Here is a 24,590-nt window from a genome sequence, read left to right as displayed (position 1 = left end):
TAAACATCAATTATACCAAGACTAAGATAGTGCACTTCAACACTAAACTCAAGAGATCTAAATGGCAGCTGAAAGGGCAACAGATAGAGCAAACAAAATGTTTCAAATATCTAGGAGTGGTGTACCAATACATTGGGAAGCCCACAGCCCATGTACAATCAGTTATTCAATCGGCTCAAAGAAGTTCACAGGCAATCTTGAGGTTTTAAGCTCACAGGGGAGCAGTTCATCCCAAGTGCAGTTAGACTGTTTGAGGCCAAAGCCTTAGCCCAATTGACCTATGGTGCTCCGTTGGCAATGATTTCAGATTTTGTGCCGTTGGAGAGAGTCCTATCGATTTTTCTGAGATACTTGTTTAATACACCGAAACGCAACTTTTGGAGATTGGAAGTAGCAGAGCAATGGGTATGGTCCAGCAACATCTTACTGACATTGAGATGCAAACAGATTTTCCCCGGCTACCTGTTCTATATAAACCACTAAAATCATGGATAGGTATTTCAGCTGCACCTTATCTATCTGTAATAACATCAGCAAGAAGCCGATGGGCTTTTTCTAGGGCTCGCTTCGATGCCTTCCCGTCAGCTAATCTGATGGGACGATTCCAAAATATTCCAAGGCATAGGAGAACCTGTGTGTGCAGCTCAGGGGAAGTAGACTCAATGTCACATATCTTACTGCATTTCAAGTTACATGAAGGTGAAAGGAAGCTGTTGATCCAACCATTGTTAACTCGTCATGTATATCCATTCATAGATGACTCAGATACCAATTCTGTAAGAATATTATTAGAAGATCGTGTTTCTGCCATTTCACAGAAGGTAGCTAAATTTTGTATACTGGTGCACAACAAGCGTAGTTCCTTATTAAAACAAAGAGCCGCACTGTGTGATGAGGACTGTAATAATGCCTGAAGCTAATGTTGTTTATTAATAGATTTTATAATGGATTTTAATTTATATTATATTTTTGTATAAGTGGAGTGCTATGTATTCACATGTACTCTGATTTTAAACTATTGGCTGGCCAAAAGGCTGTAATAATAATAATAATAAAAAGATATTACCCCAAGTAAGGCTACCCCCTAGAAAATCCAAAGTCATATTCTAACAACAGAAAAGTAATTCTGTTTGTGCAAGAGGTGTGTGTGGTTCTTCTGCAGAATCCTTCTTCGCCCTGTAGACTCCTCCTTTGTTCCTTATTCTGTTCCCAAGGGTCCACCCCCCCTCCCAGGAATTACATTTTGGGGTGTACAGCAGGCAGCAGTGATGAGGGGGAGGATAGAAATTTGAGAAACTCTTTAACTTTCTAGAGACAGTTATTGGTAAAGGTTTGCTTTGTTGAGTTTCTTATTGCAAACAGAATGAATGCAGTCTTGTAGTATTATAGAAGCCTTCAATGTTGCTTTAAAAAATTGCCCCGCTTTTTATTGAAATATAAAATTGTTTCAGTTACACAACAACATCTGGCAAGAGAACTCAGAAATAAAATGTGCCAGCCAGGTGTTCCTTTTTAATGGAAAGAAGTCAAATCTCTGCCTCTGCCCCATATACATGCGTAATTGCAAACCAGTCCATTTCGTCTCATTGCAGTCTTTTCCTCTTTTTCCTCCTCCCTTTCATAAATAGTCCACCCTTCCTTTGGGAGAAGTAGAGCTCTGAGTCTTTCAGGGATCTAATTTCAATGTGTAAGAGGCTGATAAGGGGGGATTGAAATGGCACTGGCTTACAAGATCTCAGGCACATGTGCAGTTCAGGTTGTATTTTGATTTAGGAAAAGGAGAAAGAAATGCTTCATGTGGCTGCCTGTTTAGAACAGAACTGGGAGTATAATGTTTTTGCTGTGAATTCAGGTAGGATGTGCTTGCAGTTTGATCTTAAAATCAAATTCTGTAGACTTCTTCTAAGTGCACCTGTTTGCAATCTTAGCTTTAGAAAGGTTTAGAGTGGCCAGGTAATCAACATTTTATATGTTGCTGAAGGGATCATTCAATTTTGTCTCATAGCTGCAAGAGACATCCCCCCCCCCCAAAAAAAACCCATATATATTATGTTTGAAATTGTTGTGCGTACTCTGTTCCAGAGAAAAGAGGATGTACATATATATGTGCAGGACCACAGTGAAAGAGTAACTGAAGCAGTCCTGAAACTTCTTCAGTGATTTTTACTTAATGATTTGTTAATCTTTTATTTCTAAAATTTGAGTTCTTTAATTCTGTTTATTAAATAGTTTGAATTTACATGTTCCTTCTACTTGCTAAGGGCCTAAAATTTTTTAACTGTACTCTAACAATATTTTTCACTGGATAGTTCTTGAGGAGGTGAAAAAAAATGATATTATTTGCCAACATTTGTTTTTTCATCAAAACATTGTGATTGTTGATTACTTAAATAAGCAGGTTCATGTAAAATAGAATTGAAATCTACGTAGTTCTGTTTGTTCCTGTCAGAAACAATAAATGTTCATAACTTAAATAATTCTGTGCATTTAGCAATATGCCAACAGGAGTAATAGTTTTTAGTTTTTTAAAATTAAATAACTACAATGAAAACATTTTGGACACACTTTTGGAGAGTGTTGGCAGAACCAGTGAATTGTTCTTTAAACATTTTGGCATTTAAAGAAGAAACTTGAAGACTTAAACTGCGGCCCTAAAGATGCTCTTCTGGGAGTAAGCCCTGATGAATAACACAATACTTTTGAGGAGATCTGTTTAGGATTACTCCCTCAGTGGAAGTGCTTTTTGGAAGAAAATTGGTTTCTGTTTGCAAATGTTGTGTTCCATATTTTCCCCCTTAAAAGCTCTTTTATCTGAGCTCCAAATTGCATATTATACTTTGGGAATTCAAACAAAATATGGAACACAGGTGTTATTTATTTATTTATTTTTAATTTTCGGTGTATTTTTAAAGCCAGCCTGTGTTAGAAATTTTGTATTGTCTGCTATGTAAAAGTGCATAATTATGCCAAATGGTTTTTAAACAATTTAACATATTCCATGAGCGTTGTATTCATGACTGAGTTTTCCATTCCAAAGTATTTTGTATTTGCTGGCAAAAAGCAATCGCGAGATACTGTAATTCCGCAGATTGTGGTGAAAACTGACAAGGATTAGGTGAAATCATTTTTCTGCTTCTGGCTGGTCCTCACAGCTTTCCCACAGGCAGGCACAGGGCTGCTATTCACGGAGGGGGTAACTCAAATGCAGCATGGGAGTAAAGAACAACAGTGTTGTATGCTGTAGTCCGGAAGGAAGTGAATACCGAAGTGTTTCTTTCTTGCCAGTGACTGAATGCAAGTGTGGCAATGAAAAGAGAATTCTTCTAATGTGAACAATAAACACTGTCAAGCATTTAAGCCACAAAGGGAGATGATTTGTGGCTATCTAAAGAACCTATGGAGGTAAGCTGCTAAATTGGAACCTTCAGGTGCAGCTACAGGAATAGACCATTCCTAATACGCAGAATGAAAGAGCACAACGCTGGGTCTATCCTGCAAAGTTCCAGCTCTGGAACCGTGAATGTCATTGCACTCCCAGGCCACAACTAGTGTGGTATAACATGGGATAAAACCATTACTACTTCATGTCCAATTGGCGCACAAGTGTTTATCTTTCCACCTTGCACCCCAATTGCACAGGTTACTAAAATATAATTAAATGCTAAACTCTCTCCTTTTTATTAAATATATCATCAAAGTATAATGCAGTACAAAGATTACAACTTAGAATAATTTTCTCTTCCTGTGTGCTTTATATTTAGCACACTATATGAAACTGGGTGCTTTTGTTGTCAATAGCACTCTGAATTAGTATGCTTATATTGGTTTGGCATATGTTAGATGTAAGAGTGTATGTGTGTGTGTGTATTTCTATGAATGTGATGATAAACTTTGCAATTGTTCAGTTTTCAATCTTACACTGGCCTTTTGATGCCTACCAAGAAGATATCCTGTGAAAGGCCATTCCACTGAACCACTGTGGGGAAAGGCTCACAATTGGGTTGAGGCAGTTCTCATCAGACGTACATGATGGTTTCACTAATGGAAGCTGGTGGGAGGATTGCAGTTCTGTCCTGGTTTGATATAGGGAGCTACAGTTCTTCCAAGAATGTGGCCTCAGACCACATTAAAGGTAAGAATCAGCACCTGAAATTGAATTTGAGGATGGGGAATAGGGAGCCAATTATAATAGTATAGGACAGGTGTGTTATTCATTAACTAGCTCAGGTATGGTCTTGCTGAGATTTAAGGCAGATGTGCTAACTCTGCTAGCCACATCTGCTAGTATCAGTTAACTCAAATTGCTGCATTTTGCAACAACTGGAGTATCTGGGTTGTATTAAACAGCACCTCTTAGAGCATATTACTGTAATCAAATATAGAGGTTCTTCAATAGTATGGATCAACTCAGGGTGAAAAGAAAACTAACATATCAATCTTTTTCCCCAGCAAGAAGCAGCCCCTAACTCTTAACCAATTTAGCAAGAGATTTCAGTGTAAGCTTTGTCAGCATCATCTCTGTCTATCTGACTTCAGCATCATCTCTGTCTATCTGACTTCAGTTTTCACTTGTTTTATGTCATGTACCAGCCTAGGACAGAAACAGCCACTTCTAGCTACGTGTCATCAATTTGCTGCTCATGTATTATCCCAAAGTTCAAAATTATCTTATTTAGAGACTTTTAAATAGGGATTTAAAAATATTGAGGTAACATGAATTTTTGTGGGACCCCACAAAATAAGTCTCAACAGATTTTACCTAATTATACTCTGTGTGAACCATTTGAGTGCTATTCTCAGAACACCTATCTTTATTTCAAAAGATCTTAACAAAACAAACAAGATAAAGCCTCACAGATGGATACATTCTCCTAGTTCATTTGTAAATGGAAATAATCCACAAGAACAAACAAAATGGCCTTCATTCCATAACCAAGCCCGTAAGTCAAATTGAAAGGCCTATGTGTTATCCAGAAGCTCCATAGATCCCTCACCATCTGTTCAGTCACTTTGCCTAGGAGGGGTAGATCATATAGAAGTCTGTAATTGGCTACAATCTTTTTGACTGGAAAGGTGTTTTTCTCCCCTCAGCATTGGTTTAAAACAGCCATTTTAAGAGGCTTTGAAAACATTCCACAAATTGTTTTTATGCACCTTAACCAGTGACTTAGGAAAGGGATGTAAATTAGAAAATGTTGGCTTTCACGATTCCTAGGATCCTTTCAGTCTTAATCAAGGAAATCCTTTCCAGTTATTCATACCAGAGTGTGTTTTTGAAACCTCTAGTGATCTATTCAAATCGACATCTGAAAATCTTTCTAATCTGATCCAGTTTTCACCAAAGATGCAGGGGAAATTATCACAGCTGATTGCCAATTTATTATCAGTTTTGGAGTCAATTAATCCCAAACAGTTGAAATGGACATGATTTGTTATGGTTGTAGGAGAGGAAAAAGCTGTTTTTCCCCTGCCATTGTCGCCACTATCTCACAGGTCTTCAAACGGATTGTTTGGCATTCTCTATCACCACTGTACCTCAAATCATCGCTGTGCTTTCTTCAACTTCCCCAGTTCTTTGGTAAGCCAATAAGATTCTTGACACAGAAAAAGGTGCCAGGAAGCAAGTTTGTCTCCTCAGATATTGGCGCATCAAGCTCTAACCAAGGATTCACAGAGACTGGCAGCCGGGAACAGCTCTGCTGCTTTGGCGCCTCCAGAAGGCTTCCAGGAGGCACAGCGAGGCAGCAAACAAAAACAAAAACCAGCCTCATGGACAGCCTGCCATAGGGGAAAATTGGCCTGAAAGGAAGATGACAGCCAACTAACGTTGGCTGTACCCCAAGGAATGTCCATAGTTCGTCCCCCACTGCACCAGCAGAAAGGTTTAGGTTGGCGCAGCTCTTCAGATGCCAGGCATCTCCAGGTTGGATGCCGCTGAGTTTTGTGGTGCCCACTGTCTCCTAGTTTGCCCTGCCCACCAGCATAAGTGCCACTTATGCTGGTGATGTGGGTAAATGTACCAGTGTGGCCATGCACCAACTTTGTCTACCCACATCTTTGGATTGGGCTGTAAAAGCCATCTGGGTCCATAAGATGTTGAGGGTAGGCCATCGTAGGTGCAGTGTTCACTTGTGGACAAAGCATCATTTCTTGTTCTTATAGTACAGAATTAACTCGAGCCATGTTTCTGCTAAGGGCAAGTAAAATTACTATAATGAACATTGCCAGAGATTTAGGGGAGAGGAGGCAGTAAACAATTTCAAGTTTGTGCTCCCTAGTTTTCTTGGCTATGCAAGACTTGTCAAGACTTACCTTCTTGACTGTGAAAGAGTATTGGTATTTTACCAGTACCTGCAGTAGAACTAACTACACTTCAAAGACATTTGATCAGAGGTGTAACTAGGGGAAATGGAGCCCGGTGCAAAATCTGAGTTTTGCTCCCCCCCCCCCCAGTGTGGACAGCTTCCCCACAACCAAAGGCCGCCCTCCCCCACTATGACCAAAGAACAGTTTTTGCACCATGTCATCTCAACGCCACAATCACATTATAGAACATGCCCCAACTCACAAATCTGAAAAGATGCCCCAACTCACAAATCTGGGCTCCCTAGTTGAAACAACATTGAAAGTGATGCTGTTGGGAGGGGGTGGTGGAGGAATCCACCCTGAAACAGCATCACTTTTAATGTTTAGATTAGAGAGCCCAGATTCTCCTTTTAAATCCACTTTAAAGGGAGAATCTGGGCTCCCTAGTTTAAACAACATTGAAAATGTTGCTGTTTCAGGGTAGATTCCCCACCCACCCCACAAACAGCATCACTTTCAATGTTGGTTGTTGTGTGTTTTCCAGGCTGAGTGACCGTGGTCTGGTAGATCTTGTTCCTAATGTTTCACCTGCATCTGTGGCTGGCATCTTCAGAGGTATATCACAGAGAGAAGTCTGTTATCCACTGTGTCCAGACTTCTCTTATTATAGACTCCTCTCTGTGATACGCCTCCGAAGATGCCAGCCACAGATGCAGGCGAAACATTAGGAACAAGATCTACCAGACCACTGACACATGGCCAGAACACCCACAACAACCAGTTGAATCCATCTGTGAAAACCTTTGACAATACTTTCAATTTTTTAAAATCTAGCAGATTCTCCCTTTAAATCCACTCAGAAGGGACCAGAATCTGGGGAAAATTTGAGTGTGCCTGTCAGGGGAGCTATGTTTAAGTTAGCAGTACCAAAATTTCAGGCTGCTTTCAGGAGACTATCCTGATGATACCACCCAGGTTTAGTGAAGTTTGGGTCAGGGGGTCCAAAGTTATGGACCCTCAAAGGGAAGCCCCATCTACTATTAGCTCCCATTGGAAACAATGGGGAATGGGGGCACCCCTTTTGGGGGTCCATAACTTTGGACCCACTGAACAAAACTTCACCAAACCTGTCACCTGATGATAACCTGAAATTTTGGTGCCGCTAGTCTAAAAATTGCACCCCCTGCAGGCCGACAAAGTAAAAACACTAAAGTATTTTTTAAAATGCATTTTTGAGGTTTTGGCAGCCCCTTCAGGCGTCCGCCTGGTGTATCGCGCACCCCCTCTTTCCCTGGGTGGCTACGCCACTGCATTTGATAGAATGTTTCAGAATGTTACAGTCAAGAAAGAGGGACATTTCATATTACTACCATCTTTGTTAGAAAGGTACAAGGGAAGGCCAGTTTCCAACAGTGATGTGTCTATGAAATAGTGGAAATTAAATGTAGAAAGTACATCCCTCAAAGAAATTGAAGAACTGCTTCTGCATGTAGTTAAGATTTGTGTTGAATTAGTGGTGATCTTGAACAAGAGATGTCATATTCTAAGAGGAAGTGGATTTTTAAAAAAGTGACAAATAGGCTACCTTCTAAACATTCTTTTTTTTAAAATATAAAACACGTTGGAATAACTTAGTTGAATTTTAAATTTACTCCCCAGTAAGTTCAGGAAGAGAGTGTAGCTGGGCTTCAGCTATTAAAACTGTTAACTCACTGGGGAGTACTATGCCAATTATCAAAAGCTGGCTGAATGGAAATATAATCTCCAAAGGGACCACAACAGCATGATGCACTCTTAGGCAATGGACCTGAAACTATATAGTTCATAACAATCCCCCAAAGTTGAGGGGATTAAATGTCCCTAGGGAAAAGGACATGTACAGCAAAAATAAAGAACTGGCAACTGAGTGCATTTAAAAAAAATAAGATAATAATAGCAGTGTAGATTCTGATTTGCAACACTTAGACGTGCTGTTTGAAATTTTTATTCTCATCTGCATCATTTGTTATTGTTACTTATGTAAAATTTAAGCATCCAGCATTTAGTATAGTATGTATTATATAATATATATAATAGTCCAGCATAGTATATATAATATATATTATATTTCTTATCTGTTCTACACATATATTACATTGACTTATTACTATGTTAATTACTGCATTTCGAAAACCAGTAAAAATATAATTTAAAAAAATATAAAGTCATCTGTTAAATACAAGAAACTTAGCATTAGTCCAGAAATACATCTGCTTTTAAAAATCCTAACTGCAAATTTGGTTATTTAAAGTTTTTCGAGAGTTTTGGAGAAATCTCCTTCTTTTGGAGAGAGTAGTCGTTTATTCTCATATGTTCTTTCTTACCGCAACAACCTGCATCTGTGGCTGGCAGGTATCTGCATAAAATAGCATACATATGTGTACAGTATAAATTGTAAAAAAATACTTTAGCTGTTGTCTAACAGTTTTAATGTTAAGGCAACACAAGGGGAAGTGAGAATAGTAGCATGCAAGAATGTACCATATTTATTGTTAAAGCCAATATTGTGTTAGTTAAAGCATCAAACTAGGATGTGGTTAAAGCAGTGGTTCTCAACCTTCCTAATGCTGCGACCCTTTAATACAGTTCCTTACGTTGTGGTGACCCCCAACCCTAACATATATCCATTTTATAGATGGAGAAGTCTTAGGCAACCCCTGTGAAAGGGTCGTTTGGCCCCCAAAGGGTTCCCGACCCCCAGGTTGAGAACCATTGGGTTATAGCATCAAACTAGGATGTGGAAAATCCAGTTTTGAATACCCAGTCTACAATGGAAGCTTGTTAGGTAACCTTGGTCCAGTCATATGTACTCAGTTTAACCCTACTTCACAGGTTTGCAGTCAGGATAAAATGAAGAAGGTGAGAATATTGTAAGCTCTTTTGTGTTCCCGTTGGGGAGAAAAGGGGAGTATAAATGAAGTAAATATGTAATTAACAAAAAAGACTTCATCTGTTTCCTAACACAGTTTAAATGTTACAGCAATATAATGGGAAGTGAAAACAGTCTGTTAATACATCTTTAGCTTGATTAATAGCTAGGAGTAATTACACGGATGCTGTTCTTTAGTTTGCCCTCTGTTCTGAGTGTCTGTAAAGTTCACAGTGTGGTGTAGCGGTTAAGAGCAGTGGACTGTAATCTGGAGAACCAGGTTTGATTCCCCACTTTTCCGGATGAGTGCAGACTCTTATCTGGTGAACTGGATTTATATCCCTGCTCCTACATATCCTACTTTCTATATTTCCTCTTTAACCTGTGCCTTTCACTAGTAATAATAGATCATGTTATTACTGACATAATTTCTGAGCTTCTGCCCATTATTTTTGAGAATGTTTGGAGAACGAGTGGGATGCCAGAGGAAGAGCAACTATGATTGAAAACTACTTATATTTTTACTTTTATTGTAACTAAAATTATGCAATACCTAGACCAGTGTTTCCCAAACTTATTTGGCCTACCGCCCCCTTTCCAGAAAAAATATTACTTAGTGCCCCCTGGAAATTATTTTTTTAATTATAATAGCAATTAAACAGAAAGATATATGTATTAATGTTTCTACCTGTGGCCATCACCACCCCCCTGGATCGCTGCAGCACCCACCGGGGTGGGGTGGGGGTGGCGCCCACTTTGGGAATCACTGACCTAGACCTTCTCTTGTGTAATAATCAAAACCAATTACATGAAGAGTACTTGTTCATGGTTCCTAATCTTCTTGGAGAGGGATTTGTCTTATGTTCAACATCTTTGTAAATGACTTGGATGAAGGAGTAGATAAAGAATAAATTTGCAATTGATACAAAATGGGAGGGGTAGCAAATATAGTAGAAGACAAAGTCAGGATACTGGATGATCTTGACAGTTTGGAAGCTGGATTAAAACTAACAACATGAATTTCAGCTGAGATAAATGTAAAGTTTTGCTGGGAGACACATTTCAGTTTTGCTTTAAAGAGCACAGAAAATACTAGAATTGTAGGCTGAGGACCACAAATTAGAACTTTTCCTTTGGTACAATGTCATACCCTCCATTCAGCAGTTGTTGAAGGCTGATACAGGAAGATTCCTTATTGGAAGAAACAATGACCAGCAGTGGTGTAGTGGTTAAGAGCAGGTGCATTTTAATCTGGAGGAGCCGGGTTTGATTCCCCTCTCTGCCTCCTGATCTGTGGAGGCTTATCTGGGGAATTCAGATTAGCCTGTGCACTCCCACACACACCAGCTGGGTGACCTTGGGCTAGTCACAGTTCTTCTGAGCTCCCAGCCCCACCTACCTCACAGGGTGTTTGTTGTGAGGGGGGAAGGGCAAGGAGATTGTAAGCCTCTTTGAGTCTCCTACAGGAGAGAAAGGGGGGATATAAATCCAAATTCTTCTTCTGGAAACAATAGCACATGTGTTTTTTTAATGTCAGTGTTATAAAAATACATGTAGTAGTTTTATTTTGCTGCTGTTGCACAAATTTCCAGGTTATACAGGACAATTATATCCTTTCTTTCTGCTTTCTGATACCAATCCTGACATACTGCTGTGTTAACAGGTTTTGTGCAGCAGAACTTGAAACACCATAGGATGATTTGTGTTATAAATCAGGCTTAATGAATATTAAGGTTATCTTATCAGAGTGTATGTTAATAGTTATAGTCTTCTGTCTGCCAATTTAATTGTTCCCCTATGCCTACCCCCTTTTTCAGTTCTAAGCTTTTTGCTTCCTTTTAGTATTTATATCTTACATTTTAATTGGTTGTATTTTATCTACCTTATGTTAGTCTTTGGCTGTAATAAAGACTGGCTGACCAAAAAATAAAATACATAATTATAGGATGGAGGAGACTTGTCTTGGGACTTGTATAAGGTATAATTCTGACCCCAGATATTTAACCTTATTGGATAAAACATCACATCTGGTAACTTTTCCAATACATTTCTTCTAGTTTGGTTAGAAACTCTGTAATAACCTTTGTTTTCAATCTGTTAACTTTATATGCTGAAAAAATGTCCAATCTGTTAATCAAATTTGGTCCATCAGATATTTTATTGAAAGTTGAGGGTTACTTATTGTCATTTTAGCACCATATCATCTGTATAGCTTTTCATTTTGAATTCTTCTCCTTCTATTTGCAAGCCTCTGATTCTTTGGTCTTGTCTGATCTTTGTTGCCAAGATATCAAGTGCCAAAATAAATAATAATGGACACAAAGAACATCCTTGTGTTCCTTCTCAATTTGTAATTTCCCTTTAAGAGTGCTGTTCATTAATATTCTCACTTGTTGTTTGGTATATATTCTCTGAATCCAATTGAGAAATCTTAATCCACACTTTAAATGCTCCAGTGTTTTTAACATAAAAGTCCATGAAATACTATCAAATGCTTTCTCAGAGTCCAAGAAAATGAATGCTGTTTTCTTCTTGAATTTGACAAATTCAATTTCATTAATTAAAAATTGTACATTGTCTTTTATGTCTCTTTTAGGTATGAATTCTGTCTGGTATTCATGAATGTATACATTTTCTCAATCTTGTTGCCCTTATTGTCACAAACAATTTATTATCCACATTTAGTAATATTTTAGTTAATGATGTTTGTGGCAGTTCTGTATCATTTTCTCCTTTATAAATCAATGTTACATGTGCTTCTTGCCATGAAGACTGAAAATTACCATCAAGAGTGAGTTCATTCATCATTTCATGTAAGGGCAAAATTAGCTTTTCTTCCATCCATTTATAATATTCTGTAGTTAAGCTGTCAGGTCCTGGTACTTTACCTTTCTTCAAATCCTTAATGGCCTGTGATAATTCATTGATTGTTAAATCTCCATTCAAAATGTCTTTGTGTTCCTTTGTAAGTTTCTCAACAGGAATCTTTTCAATATAGTCTTTTAGAACTATGCTTTACACTGCTTTTTCTATATAATTCTGAAAAGAATGACACAAACTGTTCTTGTATCTACTTTTCTGTTTTGCCATTCTTCTTAACTCTGGTACACCGGTAATAGCTCTTTTTAGCACAGTTGTCTACCACCAGGGATTCTTCTCAGTGTTTCTTCAGAATTGTACATTTCATTTTCTTGTGCCCAAATTTAACCAGGATATTTCTTGGGACTTTACTTTTACATGATTTTCCAAATTGTTCAGGGATCTCTCTAAACTGCAAATTATTACTTCTTCCCTGAAACTTCATGGACTTCAGTTCTTTTATCCACTTTTTCTAACTGCTTTTCTTTGAAAAGAAGTTCTGATTCTTGTTGTTTCTCTTTTAACTATTTTTGAGTCTTTTCTTGTATACTTTTCTTAATTTCCACAAATTCTTTTGCAAATGGTTTCATGCTTTATAATTCTTTTCATTTTACTTTGATTGTTTGGTTTCAGTTCAGATCTCCTTTTTTGTATCTTGGGCTTCTCTTATATCTTGAATTTGTCTGTTTAATTACTCTTTGGAGCTCTTAACCTGGTCTGTGACGTCTTTGTCTTCTCCTTCTTTTGCTTTCTTGCCACCTTTTCTGTTTTGCACCATTATCTTGTATTGGTTTTCTTTTCTCCTTGCAATTATTTTATACAATTTTGCCATACATCAGCACATCAATATCTCACTATAAAATCAATCAGGTGCTATTCAATCAATCTATTATCAACATTAGGTACCTCTTATCAAATCAAACAAATAACTTTCTTCGATAAACAATTATCAATAAACAGTTGTATATAGGAATATCAAAAATAAATAATCCATCACAATTATTTCCTCATTTCTCTGTTCAGTACTGTATCCTAAATGCTCAAGTACAGAGTGGAAGAGACAAAACACCAGGAATGATCAAAAAGAGTAGGAGAAAAACACTGAGGAGCTTTAGGAGGCGGGGTTAGAAACATGACCAGGTCATTAATTTATTAATATTTATTAATATGCCGAGGGCCACAAACCGAATTAGCAGATTGTTTTAAATTGATATCTATTAATTTGTTAATCAGATAATTTTAATATTTTTAAATCTAATATATTTAAATAGTCAAAAGTTTAAAAAATCGAACATTAAAGGTCTGATAATTACAAAGAAATCTAATTAGAATTCAATAACTGGGTTTCCAAAAGTTAAATTCAAATAAGAATTAAAAAATATAGTTCAAGATTATAATTCAATAGACAACTAGTTTTCTGCATCCACATATTTTGGCTTGCCAGCTCTTAGCCGTCAAAGTATTTAGTTTTCCCCACTAGTTGGCAATCCTCTTTACTTCTCAGTTTTAGATTTCGCATAAGCACCATTTGCTTATCCTCATCAGTGCTAGAAATCAAAGTGAGGGGAATGGAAAAGTATATAAACAAAGCCGTTCAGGTAAGGTGATCCAATTCTCCAGCTTACCACTCTGGCACATGCCTGTTGATGGGGGCAAAAAGCTCAAACACCAGCTTCACAGCCTCCGGCACTTTGGTTTGGTCTGTCTTTTCCTCCCCTCTCCCACCTCAGGCTTCAACAACATCTAGCCAAACACTGCATGAGGGATCCCGATCTTTACTCTTCCATCTGCCACTTGCCATAGATCATCTGCAATGATGGATCTCTTTGTCACCCCCACTTTTGAAGGTACGTTCTGTTTTCTTTCTACAGCTTCTCTTACGCATGGGTAAGTTTACTTGTGAATAAACCCACGATCCGTTAGCTTTTTGCTTCCTTTCTTTTGCATCAGAGATCTGCCCTTTTTCAGATCTTTCAGATCTCTTGAATCATGCTTGCAGGTTCCCCCTCTCTTTGATCTTTGAATCCCCTAAAAAGTTAAAAAAGACAAAGAAATAAAAAAATAAGGGGGACGGCAGCCTCTATTAGCGTTTCCACCTGCCTGCATCCACTGATCTTGAAGTTATTCAGAGTTCAGGGACCCTGGCAGGGATTCTCAAACCCCACCTATCAAATTGTGAGTCCCCAACACTGAGGAGGTGAGGTAGTGAAAGAAAAGCTCACTTTCAGGCTGGTGAAAATCGCTCCCTCAGTGAAATGCTGCCACAAGCTCCATTAGGAGGGGCCATAACCCCGCCTAATCGGGTTGCCTCTTGAGGTGTTCTGCTGTTTTTCATAATCAGCTTGTAGAACTATCCCTAAACTCTCTTCTTTTAGAAGGAAATTTTAGAAGGAAAATATTTTTTTCAATTCTGTGTCAGTCCCTTGACTTCTATTCAAGAAATGTGGCTTTTGTCAGAAAGTGTTTCTGAAGCAACTGGTTGTTGCAGCCCCTTAATAGGACTGTTCCTGCTGTCCTGGACTTCAGACAGCACAGATAATTTAGTTTTACATTGTTCCTATAAAAAGGTGGGTAAGAAAAACCTTCCAATTTCCTGGTTATATTCTAATGCAACTTGAAATAGAGAAATTCATTTTGTCAGACATGTTTATTCTCATCCAGGTGCTCAGAGTTGGTTCTGTCATCAACAATTTTTTTATATTATTATACATCTTGACCTGTTTATGTACTTGAGGACAATTTATTTATTCTCCCTCTCAGTGGAATAATCTTTCAGCACTACCTATTGTACCAAATCTTGCAATATGCATTGCAAACAGAATTACTTCAGAATTCTAGATAAGTGAGTTCCACAGTTGACAGATTAAAAGCCTATTGGGTCTTTCTCTGTGGGATTCATGTGTCACCATGTAGTCTGTCTCTTAGTTTGCTTTGGTAATGGAGGAAATGCAGAAAGGATTTCTTTTGTTACTAATGAAAAGTTATATGAAACATTATGGATCATTGGCAGAGAAGGTGTAATTTTGATTAAAACCTGGCTAGAGATAGCAAATGGACGCATCTGGAATACCTGACATTAGTGCATAGGTCAGCAATCTAGTTCTGAAGTAATTTAAGATCAACTGCTGTTTTATTCAATTTATATTTGTTTTAGCTGTAAGCCATAGCAAAATATAGCACAAAATGCAGGTAGCTAACCTATTTGATATCTCCGTCTCAATTTACCTACTGTTAGAAAGCAGCTTTTTAGTTTTCTTCATAGACTTACAAACAACTGTCATTCAAATGCTGATCTGGTTTGCACTGCACACTTGTATTCTTATCACTGCTCAGCAGTGACTTTTTCCACAAAACTGCATTAAGCAAATATAATTCTGAGGCTTAGTTCCAGTAGTTATTGCTAGCCCACAGCTCTCTTTATATTCAGGTGAATTGAGGCACCTGTATTCTATGCCGACTTTTCTTATTGAACACGTGTATCTTCAAATACAGTGTATTTTGAACATCCAAATAAGGTTCTGTGACTTGAGCAGTATATTAACAACTCAATAAAAACTATAAAGTAAAAGCACATAATTTCAAGCATATCCCAACACAACTGAACTAGGACTTAAAAGGGAAATTAGGTTTTCTCCAAGGATACAAAAATCATAGTTAACCTTATGTTTCTTGGAGAGCAAAAGGCTCTTCTGCTTCATTTGGCAGAAACTGTCAGCAGGGTGTGCAAGTACCCAGAGAGCATTTCATGAATAAAGGCTGCTGTGACCCTTGTCAAGTTGAACTGCTCCCTCCGCAAGAAAGAATTCCCTTTGAACGTTAAATAGCATAGCTGATCTTCATGGCTGAGCAATCTTCAGTGTTTTGAAATCTTCACTGACAGTGGAGGGGCTGCTTCCACATGGAAGAATTTCTCCACCTTGGCTTCCAAACTGGAGTGCTTTTGGGGGGGGGGGGGGGGCTTCCTCACCATGTCAGGCTGCAGTCACCCTCATTCCAGATTTTCGTGATTTTCAATATGTTCTTTCCCATACCTTCTTTACACCAGTCTATTTGAAAAGGACACACAGTTCAAGCATGTTAGCTTGCCACATGGAAAGCATGGTACTCATTTTCCTAAAGTGCAGAGATCCTAACCAGAGTGGTGACATTTTCCTTCTGTCACCACCTTGCACGCATGATTTTTTCAGCATGTTTTCCCTGCTGTGCCACAGGAGGGCTTTTTGACCATTTTAAAAACAATTGGTTATTTCTAGAGCACAGTCTGTTACTGTAATGGAGTAATACTGATCTGTTAACATTTCTATTCTAGTGGATCATTATAGCACCAGAGTAATCTGTTGCTGTTATGGCTTTCTAAAATTTCATAGTCAGCAATATATTGTGCTATACCTATCATTATAATTAGTGCTGTAGTGCATATATGAAGAAAAGAACAAAAAAGGGTGATGTCATCACAGAAACCATGACAGCCATGCTCCACTGCAGAACGTATGCAGAAGGGGAATGATGGAAGAGAAGCAAGAAAATGTTAAGAGAACTTCTGTGTGTGCAGGTTCCATCACCACCACCTATGCCTATGCAACTGCTGCGATGATGAGCCCTCCGTGTCAGGAAGCATCCAACATTTACACAAGGCTGAATCTTGAAGTCTGGCAATAAGCATTTTAAATCCTTGTGTATTACTGTTTAAAATCTCTATTAAATTTAAATGTAAATAAATAGGGTTCTTGCAATGTCTTGCAGGGGGCATTTCATTTGTTGTTGTGTGCCCTCCCTCTCTCGTGGCTTTGTTTTACAAAAACCAAGGCTTGGAAGGCTACAGAGATCAGTTATCCTGGAATAAATGGCGGGTTCTATGGCATCATGCCTAATGAGATCCCTCTCCAAATCCAGATCCGTATCTCCAAGAACTCCTCAGCCTGGAGCTGGCAAATTAACTCTGGGTGTTTGGTATCCCTGTGACTCATATTTTGATAATCACCACACCCAGGTGTAAACATTTACCCACCAGAACCAGAACCCACCAGAACCAGTTGAATCTGGCCGTGAAAGCCTTTGACAATAGATTTACCCTATAGCCGTGGTGGCGAACCTTTGGCGCTCCAGATGTTGTGGATCACAATTCCCATCAGCCCCTGCCAGCATGGCCAATGGGCCATGCTGGCAGGGGCTGATGGGAATTGTAGTCCATAACATCTGGAGTGCCAAAGGTTCGTCACCACTGCCCTATAGGTTGGCCAGGTGGGAGGGAAGGTGGTATGGTATAGTCCTGCCTTGTAGTGGGATTTTTAAACATTATAACAGGGCCATGTCATGAACTTGTGACTGAACAGGTCCCCAGATGAACAGCTTGAAACTGAATCCAGTCTTCCAACTTCATCCATTCTGCAATATGGCCCCCTACCTTAGCTTGACCAGTCTGGTCATCTGGATCCATGTTGGGCTAACATCAAGACTAGAAGGTTTTAATGGCCTCTACATAAGTCGGCCCTCAAAGTCAGCTCAGAGACTGGTTGGTACACGGTGCCGCAGCTCACTTATTATCAGGAACCAGGTGGAGGGTACATTTTACATTTATCCTACAGTCTCTCCATTGGCTGCCCATCAGTTACTGGGTTCAGTTTGAGGTACTGGCTATCATGAAAAAGCCCTACATCGCCTTGGCTCCTCATATCTAAAGAACTGCCTCTCCTGTGGTCTGTCATGATGGTGGTCTGTTCATCTCTTATTAATTAATTAATTAATTAATTAATTAATTAATTAATTAATTAATTAATTAATTAATTATTTGGGTTTATAAACTGCCCTCCCCCGAAGGGCTCAGGGCGGTGTACAACATAGAGCACAACATCAAGTTAAATACAATAAATATAGATTAAAACAGCTCTAATAAAAATAAACCCTACCCCATTTAAAATGCAGCATTTACTAACTAAGGATGGTGCCTGCTATCAATTCCCATAAACCCCAGAACGGACGGGGTGGCAGGATCTCCAATGTCATAAAGGAGGGAGAGGAAAAGGAGGGCCCCTTATCAACGGCTGGTCTCCCCAAAGGCCCGGTGGAACAGCTCAGTCTTGCAGGCCCTGCGGAACTCAGCAAGATCCCGCAGGGCCCGGACAGCTGATGGAAGAGCGTTCCACCAGGCAGGGGCCAGAGCTGTAAAGGCTCTGGCCCGGGTGGAGGCCAGCCGTATCATCGAGGGGCTAGGGATCACCAGTAAATTGGCCTCTGCTGAACGCAGGGGCCTATTTGGGACATATGGGGTAAGACGGTCCCGCAGGGCCTTCTGTTGGTGTCACCCTGAAAAAGGGCAAGATCAACAATGAGCATTCTCTGTTGTGGCCCCCATGTTGTGGAATAACCTGCCTGAAGAAATCAGGAAGGCCTCCACATTTCTGTCATTCTGCAACCTAAAACCTAACGGTTCAGGAAGGCATTTCTATAAAGGTAATATTGTAACAGAATGGTTCCAGAAGGCAATGTTTTTAAAAGAGAAAGGGACTGTGCGGAAGATCTGTTATCTGTTCGCTGTATATATTATCCTGCTTCTACTGCATTATTTTCTACCATTTTCTACCATTTTTCTTTGTTGTATCTTCATTCTGTGTTACGTCTAACATTCTGGGCTTGTTTCAGGTTTCTGTAATCTGAGTTCATTAGAAATCAGATGTCTTGTTCTGTGAATTGAATGAATTTATGCTGTGTAACCTGTTTCAAGGCTCAGTGACAAAGGCGGACTGTAAATATAGTAAATAAAAACCTCAAAAGGTCATTGTAGTGATTGTGATCACTAAATGGTTTTGGAATGTGTGAAATACTTTGTACATGTAAAGTGCTGTGGAAATGAGAAACTTTTTTCATTTAGCAACTGCTACCATAGCAACTTCTATTGCGGGTGGAATGCTGTGCCTCCCCTCCCTCTTTTTAATATATTGAAGCCTTTCCCTTTGTAATGTAATGGCAGGTTGACTGAGCTTCTAAATTTTAAAGTAACTTTATACTAAAAATTAAGACATTTAATATGAAGGCACTGTTTGAATGGTTACTCGCTACAGTTTGTTTAATTTGTGATCTGGCAATATATGCCTGAAAGCTGTTTTGTGAAAAAGCACTCCTGTGCGTGAGAGAGAGACTATTCCCCTATTGGGAAGCAAGATTCACCATGTATGTTTGTATTTGCCTTGGTGGATTAATTTCACCAACCACTTCTTTTTCCTCTTCTCATCTTTAGGATGCGTCAGGATGAAACGCCACAGGCATCTAAGCACCAGTGACAGTTCAGACAATGAAAGTAAGTGGTATGATCTAGTCTTCCTTCGATCTATCATCCCCTCTTGTGGTTTCCTTTTCTAGTCTGAGGGCAAACCGTTTTACTTCTTTTTATTGTTTTACAAAAGACATTTTCTTGTTGGATTTCATTTCCCCTCTTCTCAGAAACAATCCACCATTGGCCCCCCCACCTCAACCCTCCCTCAAATTAAGAAACCTAATTTCAGAAAGAAGAATGTGATTTCAGTACAGTTTTAAGAAAGTTTTTTCTTGTAATTTAAAGCTGTTGATAAAATTTAGGCTTGAGAGAAGTTCAGGCAAATTTTTTTTATCTTTATTTTTAAGCTGACACTAACATTTACAGTAAACCATTTGTCCTTTTGTGACTTGCAGTTTCACTTATTTACAGTCTGTAGCTCAACCATGTGATGTGACATGATACCCCCAAGTGACACAGAGAGAAACAGGAATACATGATGAGTAGAAATGAAACACTAGTTAGCATTTTATTGATAATACTGTATAGTCTCTAGCCTGTTTTCTCCTGAGTCCTGTAACATAATTGTTACATCATTACATTTTGTAAGGGTGGTTTTGCTCTTTGTAGATTGCTATTTTCACTAATCACTGGAAAAGATCTCCTTCAAATGGCAAGGATCTGTGATACTTTTATGGTTGTGGTTTGCAGTGTTTTTTAAAAAACCATAGAGTGAATACTAAATAAAGTACTTTGTCAATAGAAGCCGTGTTTTCATGATGTCAGTAAAAGAAAAACCAAACAAAGCCGATATGACTTTTTTCAGGTTTTTCCTGGGATTCAGGTTTACCAAATCGCCAAGCCTAGTAGAGACCCATAGAAGACACACAGATTCTTTGGAATGTATTGTGCTGCATTTACAGCTTTGTAGGGTTTTAGTTGCTCAAGATTGTATTGCAGAATTGTTACTGTTTAGAAAAAAATCCCAACAACTCCCACCTGACCTATGCCTTCAAGAAGAAGGGATGTGGAAGGTTTGGTGATGATGTATGCAGATGATGGTGTACATATGAGATTTATATATATCAAGTGTTTTTTCCCCAAACCAAGCATTCACTTAACTATCAAAATAAAGTCATTGTGCTATTTCAGTATCCTGTCACATGACAGGATACTGATTCAGTTGTGTGTCAAGCTAAGGCAAATATTGTGCATGTTATAGCACAGTACCTCTAAATTTTTGTGTATATGGCTACATTCCTTCCCAATAAGCCTCGTTTCTGTTTTTCTGTGTCCATGCTTTTGTTTTTGTGGTCAACTTTTTCTGGCATGAAAACCAGAGGACCAAGAACTATCTAATTTCCTTTTCAGTTCTCTTTGGATGTATAAACAAACTGGAGGCTGAAGTAGTTATCTTCCCTGCACAACAGACCATACCAAAACATAGCCATTCTTACAGGCTAAATCTTTAGATTGCACTGTGAATAAATTAATCTAGTACTTGGTTATCTGTAACTTTAGGACATTCAAGGTTAGAATATGTTACAGCATGTTTTTGATTCTTTGCCTTTTTTTTGTTGCTGTGCATATAGGTCCTTCCACTTCTTTTTCTTCTTGTTCCAAGTACAGGAGTAAATCAAAAACTCCATCGAATGAACAAAAGAAACCCGCTGAGGTAGGTAATGTTATGTGTTTACTCAGCAACATGAATTTTCCAGAAAAACTAGAACTGGAAAACTTTGCTAAAAATTGTTTAATACCTTAAAAAGGGTACAGTCTGATTTAGCATGTTTATTTGAATATATCCCAGCTCCTCATTTCATGAACAAAATTTGGTGAACAAATTTTAAAATTATTCCATGTTAATTTTATGTTTCAGTAGCAATTTATATTTGATCTGAAATATTTTTTATTTATTTATTTATGTATCAAATTTATAAACTGCCCACCCCCGAAGGGCTCTGGGTGGTGTACACTAGGCCAAACACAATATTACATACAATGGCCAAAACAACAATACACAGAATAAAATAAATTAGAGCAGGTTAAAACAATTTACAAAATTCATAAAACTAGCAGCATCAGTATAGCATATATAACAATAAAATTATAAAAAATTTGATGAAGAAAAATACTTAAGGGGTTTCAATAACAATTGTCAAAATTCCTGCATGTGTATTTCCATTCACATAGCTTCTTTCTTGAGCTTTATGATCTTTTTAAAACATAGCCATGAGGTTAGATCCTGTGCAAGGAATTTGCAGAGTCTGTAAAAGTGCGCTCCCCTCCCCCTGCTCTGCCTCCCTGCCTTGCCCTGGAAAAATGTATTGCTGTGACTGAGAATTAAGCAGTAGCCACATGTGACTGGAGATTACGGGGGGAAAATTTGAAATGGCTCCCCCATTGCCTATTATGTGAGCAAAGGTCTACTGACCAATGAGACAATAGGGTTACGTGGGAGCTTTGGGAGGGAGCATTGTGTGTGCCACCATGTCACTTCTAGGGAAAACCTGTAAGTGACGTTGGGTAGCTCTGTGGTAAAACCATAATATTTCTGGTGATTCCTAGAACTACCCTGCATCACTTCTGGGTTTCCCCAGAAGGACAACACAGTATACATGACAGCAATGCGTGTGTTTGTTTTTAATTTCTCCTTCCATCATCCTGAGTGGTAGCAGGCAATGAGGGCTTACTGGCAGTGGTGGTGGCAGGCAATGAGGGCTTCCTCACACTGAGAGACCTGGTAGCCCTACGAAGCAGGGAAGAGTGATTTTGTCCACTTCCCTCTCCCTTTACCACCTCCCAAAAGTTACCCTGGAAATCAACTTTCCCAGGCTCAGAAGGGAGAGCGCGGGAAGACCTTGTATCCATTAGTGCTTGTTCCTGACAGATGGGAGGATTCAACCCATTTTGTTAAGATTAGAATGTAATTTAGCTGTTGGTCACTTATTTGAATTATTGAAATAATTTGTCAGCCTTTTCTTTCAGTCATTATAGTAAACAAGTATTTATTGAAATTTTTTAAAAGTGTGATGACAAAACTAAAAAATCACCAAAGTGCTCCCCCATGCAGTTTTACTGAATTCATTGCAACTTATTCCCCATCAAGCAGACTATGTTTTCCTCCCCACTGAAACTGAACATATTAATCACACTTGAAATATTTTAACATAAAATGATACAACCCAGGTTTTGATAAACTATTTCAAGAAAAGTTTGAGTGGATTATTTAAGGTTCTGGGAATTGGCCTCCATTGGTGGGCAGTGAACAAAACAGTTAATGCTGAGGTTCTTCTTTGGGCAGTTTGTAAAATCCTCTTTAATTTCAGATAGTATGTTACAGGAGTTATAGCACTGACCTATAACTGAGTTAACTCAGGTTCAAAAACCTACCGTATATACTCATGTATAAGTCGAATTTTCAGCACATTTGTAATGCTGAAAAAGCTCCCCTCGACTTATATGCGGGTCATTAAATTTTTTTGTGTGTTTTTACTTTGCCGGCCAGCAGGCGGCGCAGTTTTTATGCTAGCGGCACCAAATTTACAGGGTACCCTCAGAAGACACTCCTGATGATACCAGCCAAGTTTGGTAATGTTTGGTTCAGGGGGTCCAAAGTTATGGACCCCCAAATGAGATGCCCCCATTCCCCATTGTTTTCAATGGGAGCTATTAGTAGATGGGGCTACCCTTTTGAGGGTTCATAACTTTGGACCCTCTGAACCAAACTTCACCAAACCTGGCTGGTCTCATCAGGAGAGTCTCTTTATGATACCAGCCAGGTTTGGTGAAGTTTGTGTCAGGGGATCCAAAGTTATTGACCCCCAAAGGGGATGCCCCATCCCCCATTGTTTACAATGGAAGCTAATAGTAGATTTTCCATTTCTGATAATATCCCTCTTAAAATCTAAGTTGGGTTACATTTGGGCATACAGATGATGATGAGGAATCCAGTTTTGGAGGATTTTAACTCTTGTGTTTTAGCTTGGTTGCTGGTTGAGCTAAGGTTTTTGTACTTTTAAAGTTATTGTTGATACCATATTGTTCTTGTTGACCCTCTTTTCCACTTACAGAGCCAGTTTACTGTTTTTCTTTGAAATAAATATTCAAAAACATTTAACCGACTGATGCCTCAATTGATGTAATTTTATTGGCATCTATTTTTATTTTTGAAATTTACCAGCAGCTGCTGCATTTCCCACCCTCGACTTATATGCGAGTCAATAAGTTTTCCCAGTTTTTTGTGGTAAAATTAGGTGCCTCGACTTATATGCGGGTCGACTTATATGCGAGTATATACGGTACTTTGTTTTAAAGCTCGCTGATCATAAAATGGAGTAAGTTAATGTGCTTATTTCATTTATACCCCACTTTTCTTCCCAGTGGGATTCAAAGTAGCTTACAATGTTCTCCCCCATATCATTTTAACCTTATAGTAACCTTGACAGGTAGGTTAGGCTGAGAATGTGTGATTGGCCCAAGGTCACTCAGCACACTTCCACAGTAGACTGGATATTTGAGTGAAGATCCTTGTCTGAACCTCTAACCACTACACCATATTGTCATAAGTTTCTTGGAAGAAGAGCGGAATAAAAATATTTGGAAAGTCTAGAAAAATGAATGCTCATTGACTGTCACAGAAATTGAGGAACTCTTCCTCAGTCCCTAATTTGTATCAGCATGGGACATACAGATGACAGTAACTCAGAACTTGTCACATGTTCTTTTAAGCTGTAAAAATGCGGGCTCCTTGGAGATTAGTTTTCTTCTGATGTTGGTAGTTCATTTTCTTCATGGAAATGTTTAACCTGTTACCTAAAGCAGTAAATGGAGTTTAACTCTTCAGTTCCTACCTTGCAGATTGGCAGAATTTCAAGAAGGATTGTTTCCAGTCCCCAGAACAGCTGTGAGAGAAAACATTATTTTTAATAGGTTTCCTCCTTGAATATAGCTTCCCACGCACCCACCCACCCTCAGCAATTGCAGTATGATTACAAACAAGCCTTTCATTCATGTGTTGTCTCCTTGTATTTTGGTGGCATACTTAGAAGAAATGGCTGTCTGCACTTATTTGAACACTGAAACTCTCCATCCGTGGAAATGGAGACAACCTTTTCTCATGTTTCTGTATCCCAAAGTTAGGAGACATCCTGTGTTCAAATTGTGAGAATAGTAGTTTATGCTTTTCTTTCTGTGCACAGTAAGAAGAACAACAGAAAATACAGTGGCCTACTTGTATGACACAACTTTAATAGTCCTTTAACCTGA

General features: G+C 38.7%; 1 protein-coding gene across 1 annotated transcript in view; it reads left to right on the top strand.

Moving 5' to 3' along the window:
- JADE3 (jade family PHD finger 3) overlaps window positions 1–24,590 on the top strand; it is a 51,194-nt gene that overhangs the window by 9,208 nt on the left and 17,396 nt on the right. The window contains exons 2-3 of the mRNA XM_048492840.1: window positions 19,308–19,367; window positions 20,915–20,997. Of these exons, the coding sequence (XP_048348797.1) occupies window positions 19,319–19,367; window positions 20,915–20,997 (132 nt within the window). The 5' untranslated portion in view covers window positions 19,308–19,318. The remainder of the gene's footprint in view (window positions 1–19,307; window positions 19,368–20,914; window positions 20,998–24,590) is intronic.

Source organism: Sphaerodactylus townsendi, linkage group LG04, assembly GCF_021028975.2.
Source record: "Sphaerodactylus townsendi isolate TG3544 linkage group LG04, MPM_Stown_v2.3, whole genome shotgun sequence".
Taxonomy (NCBI): Eukaryota; Metazoa; Chordata; class Lepidosauria; order Squamata; family Sphaerodactylidae; genus Sphaerodactylus; species Sphaerodactylus townsendi.
This window is presented reverse-complemented; position numbering and strand designations above follow the sequence as displayed.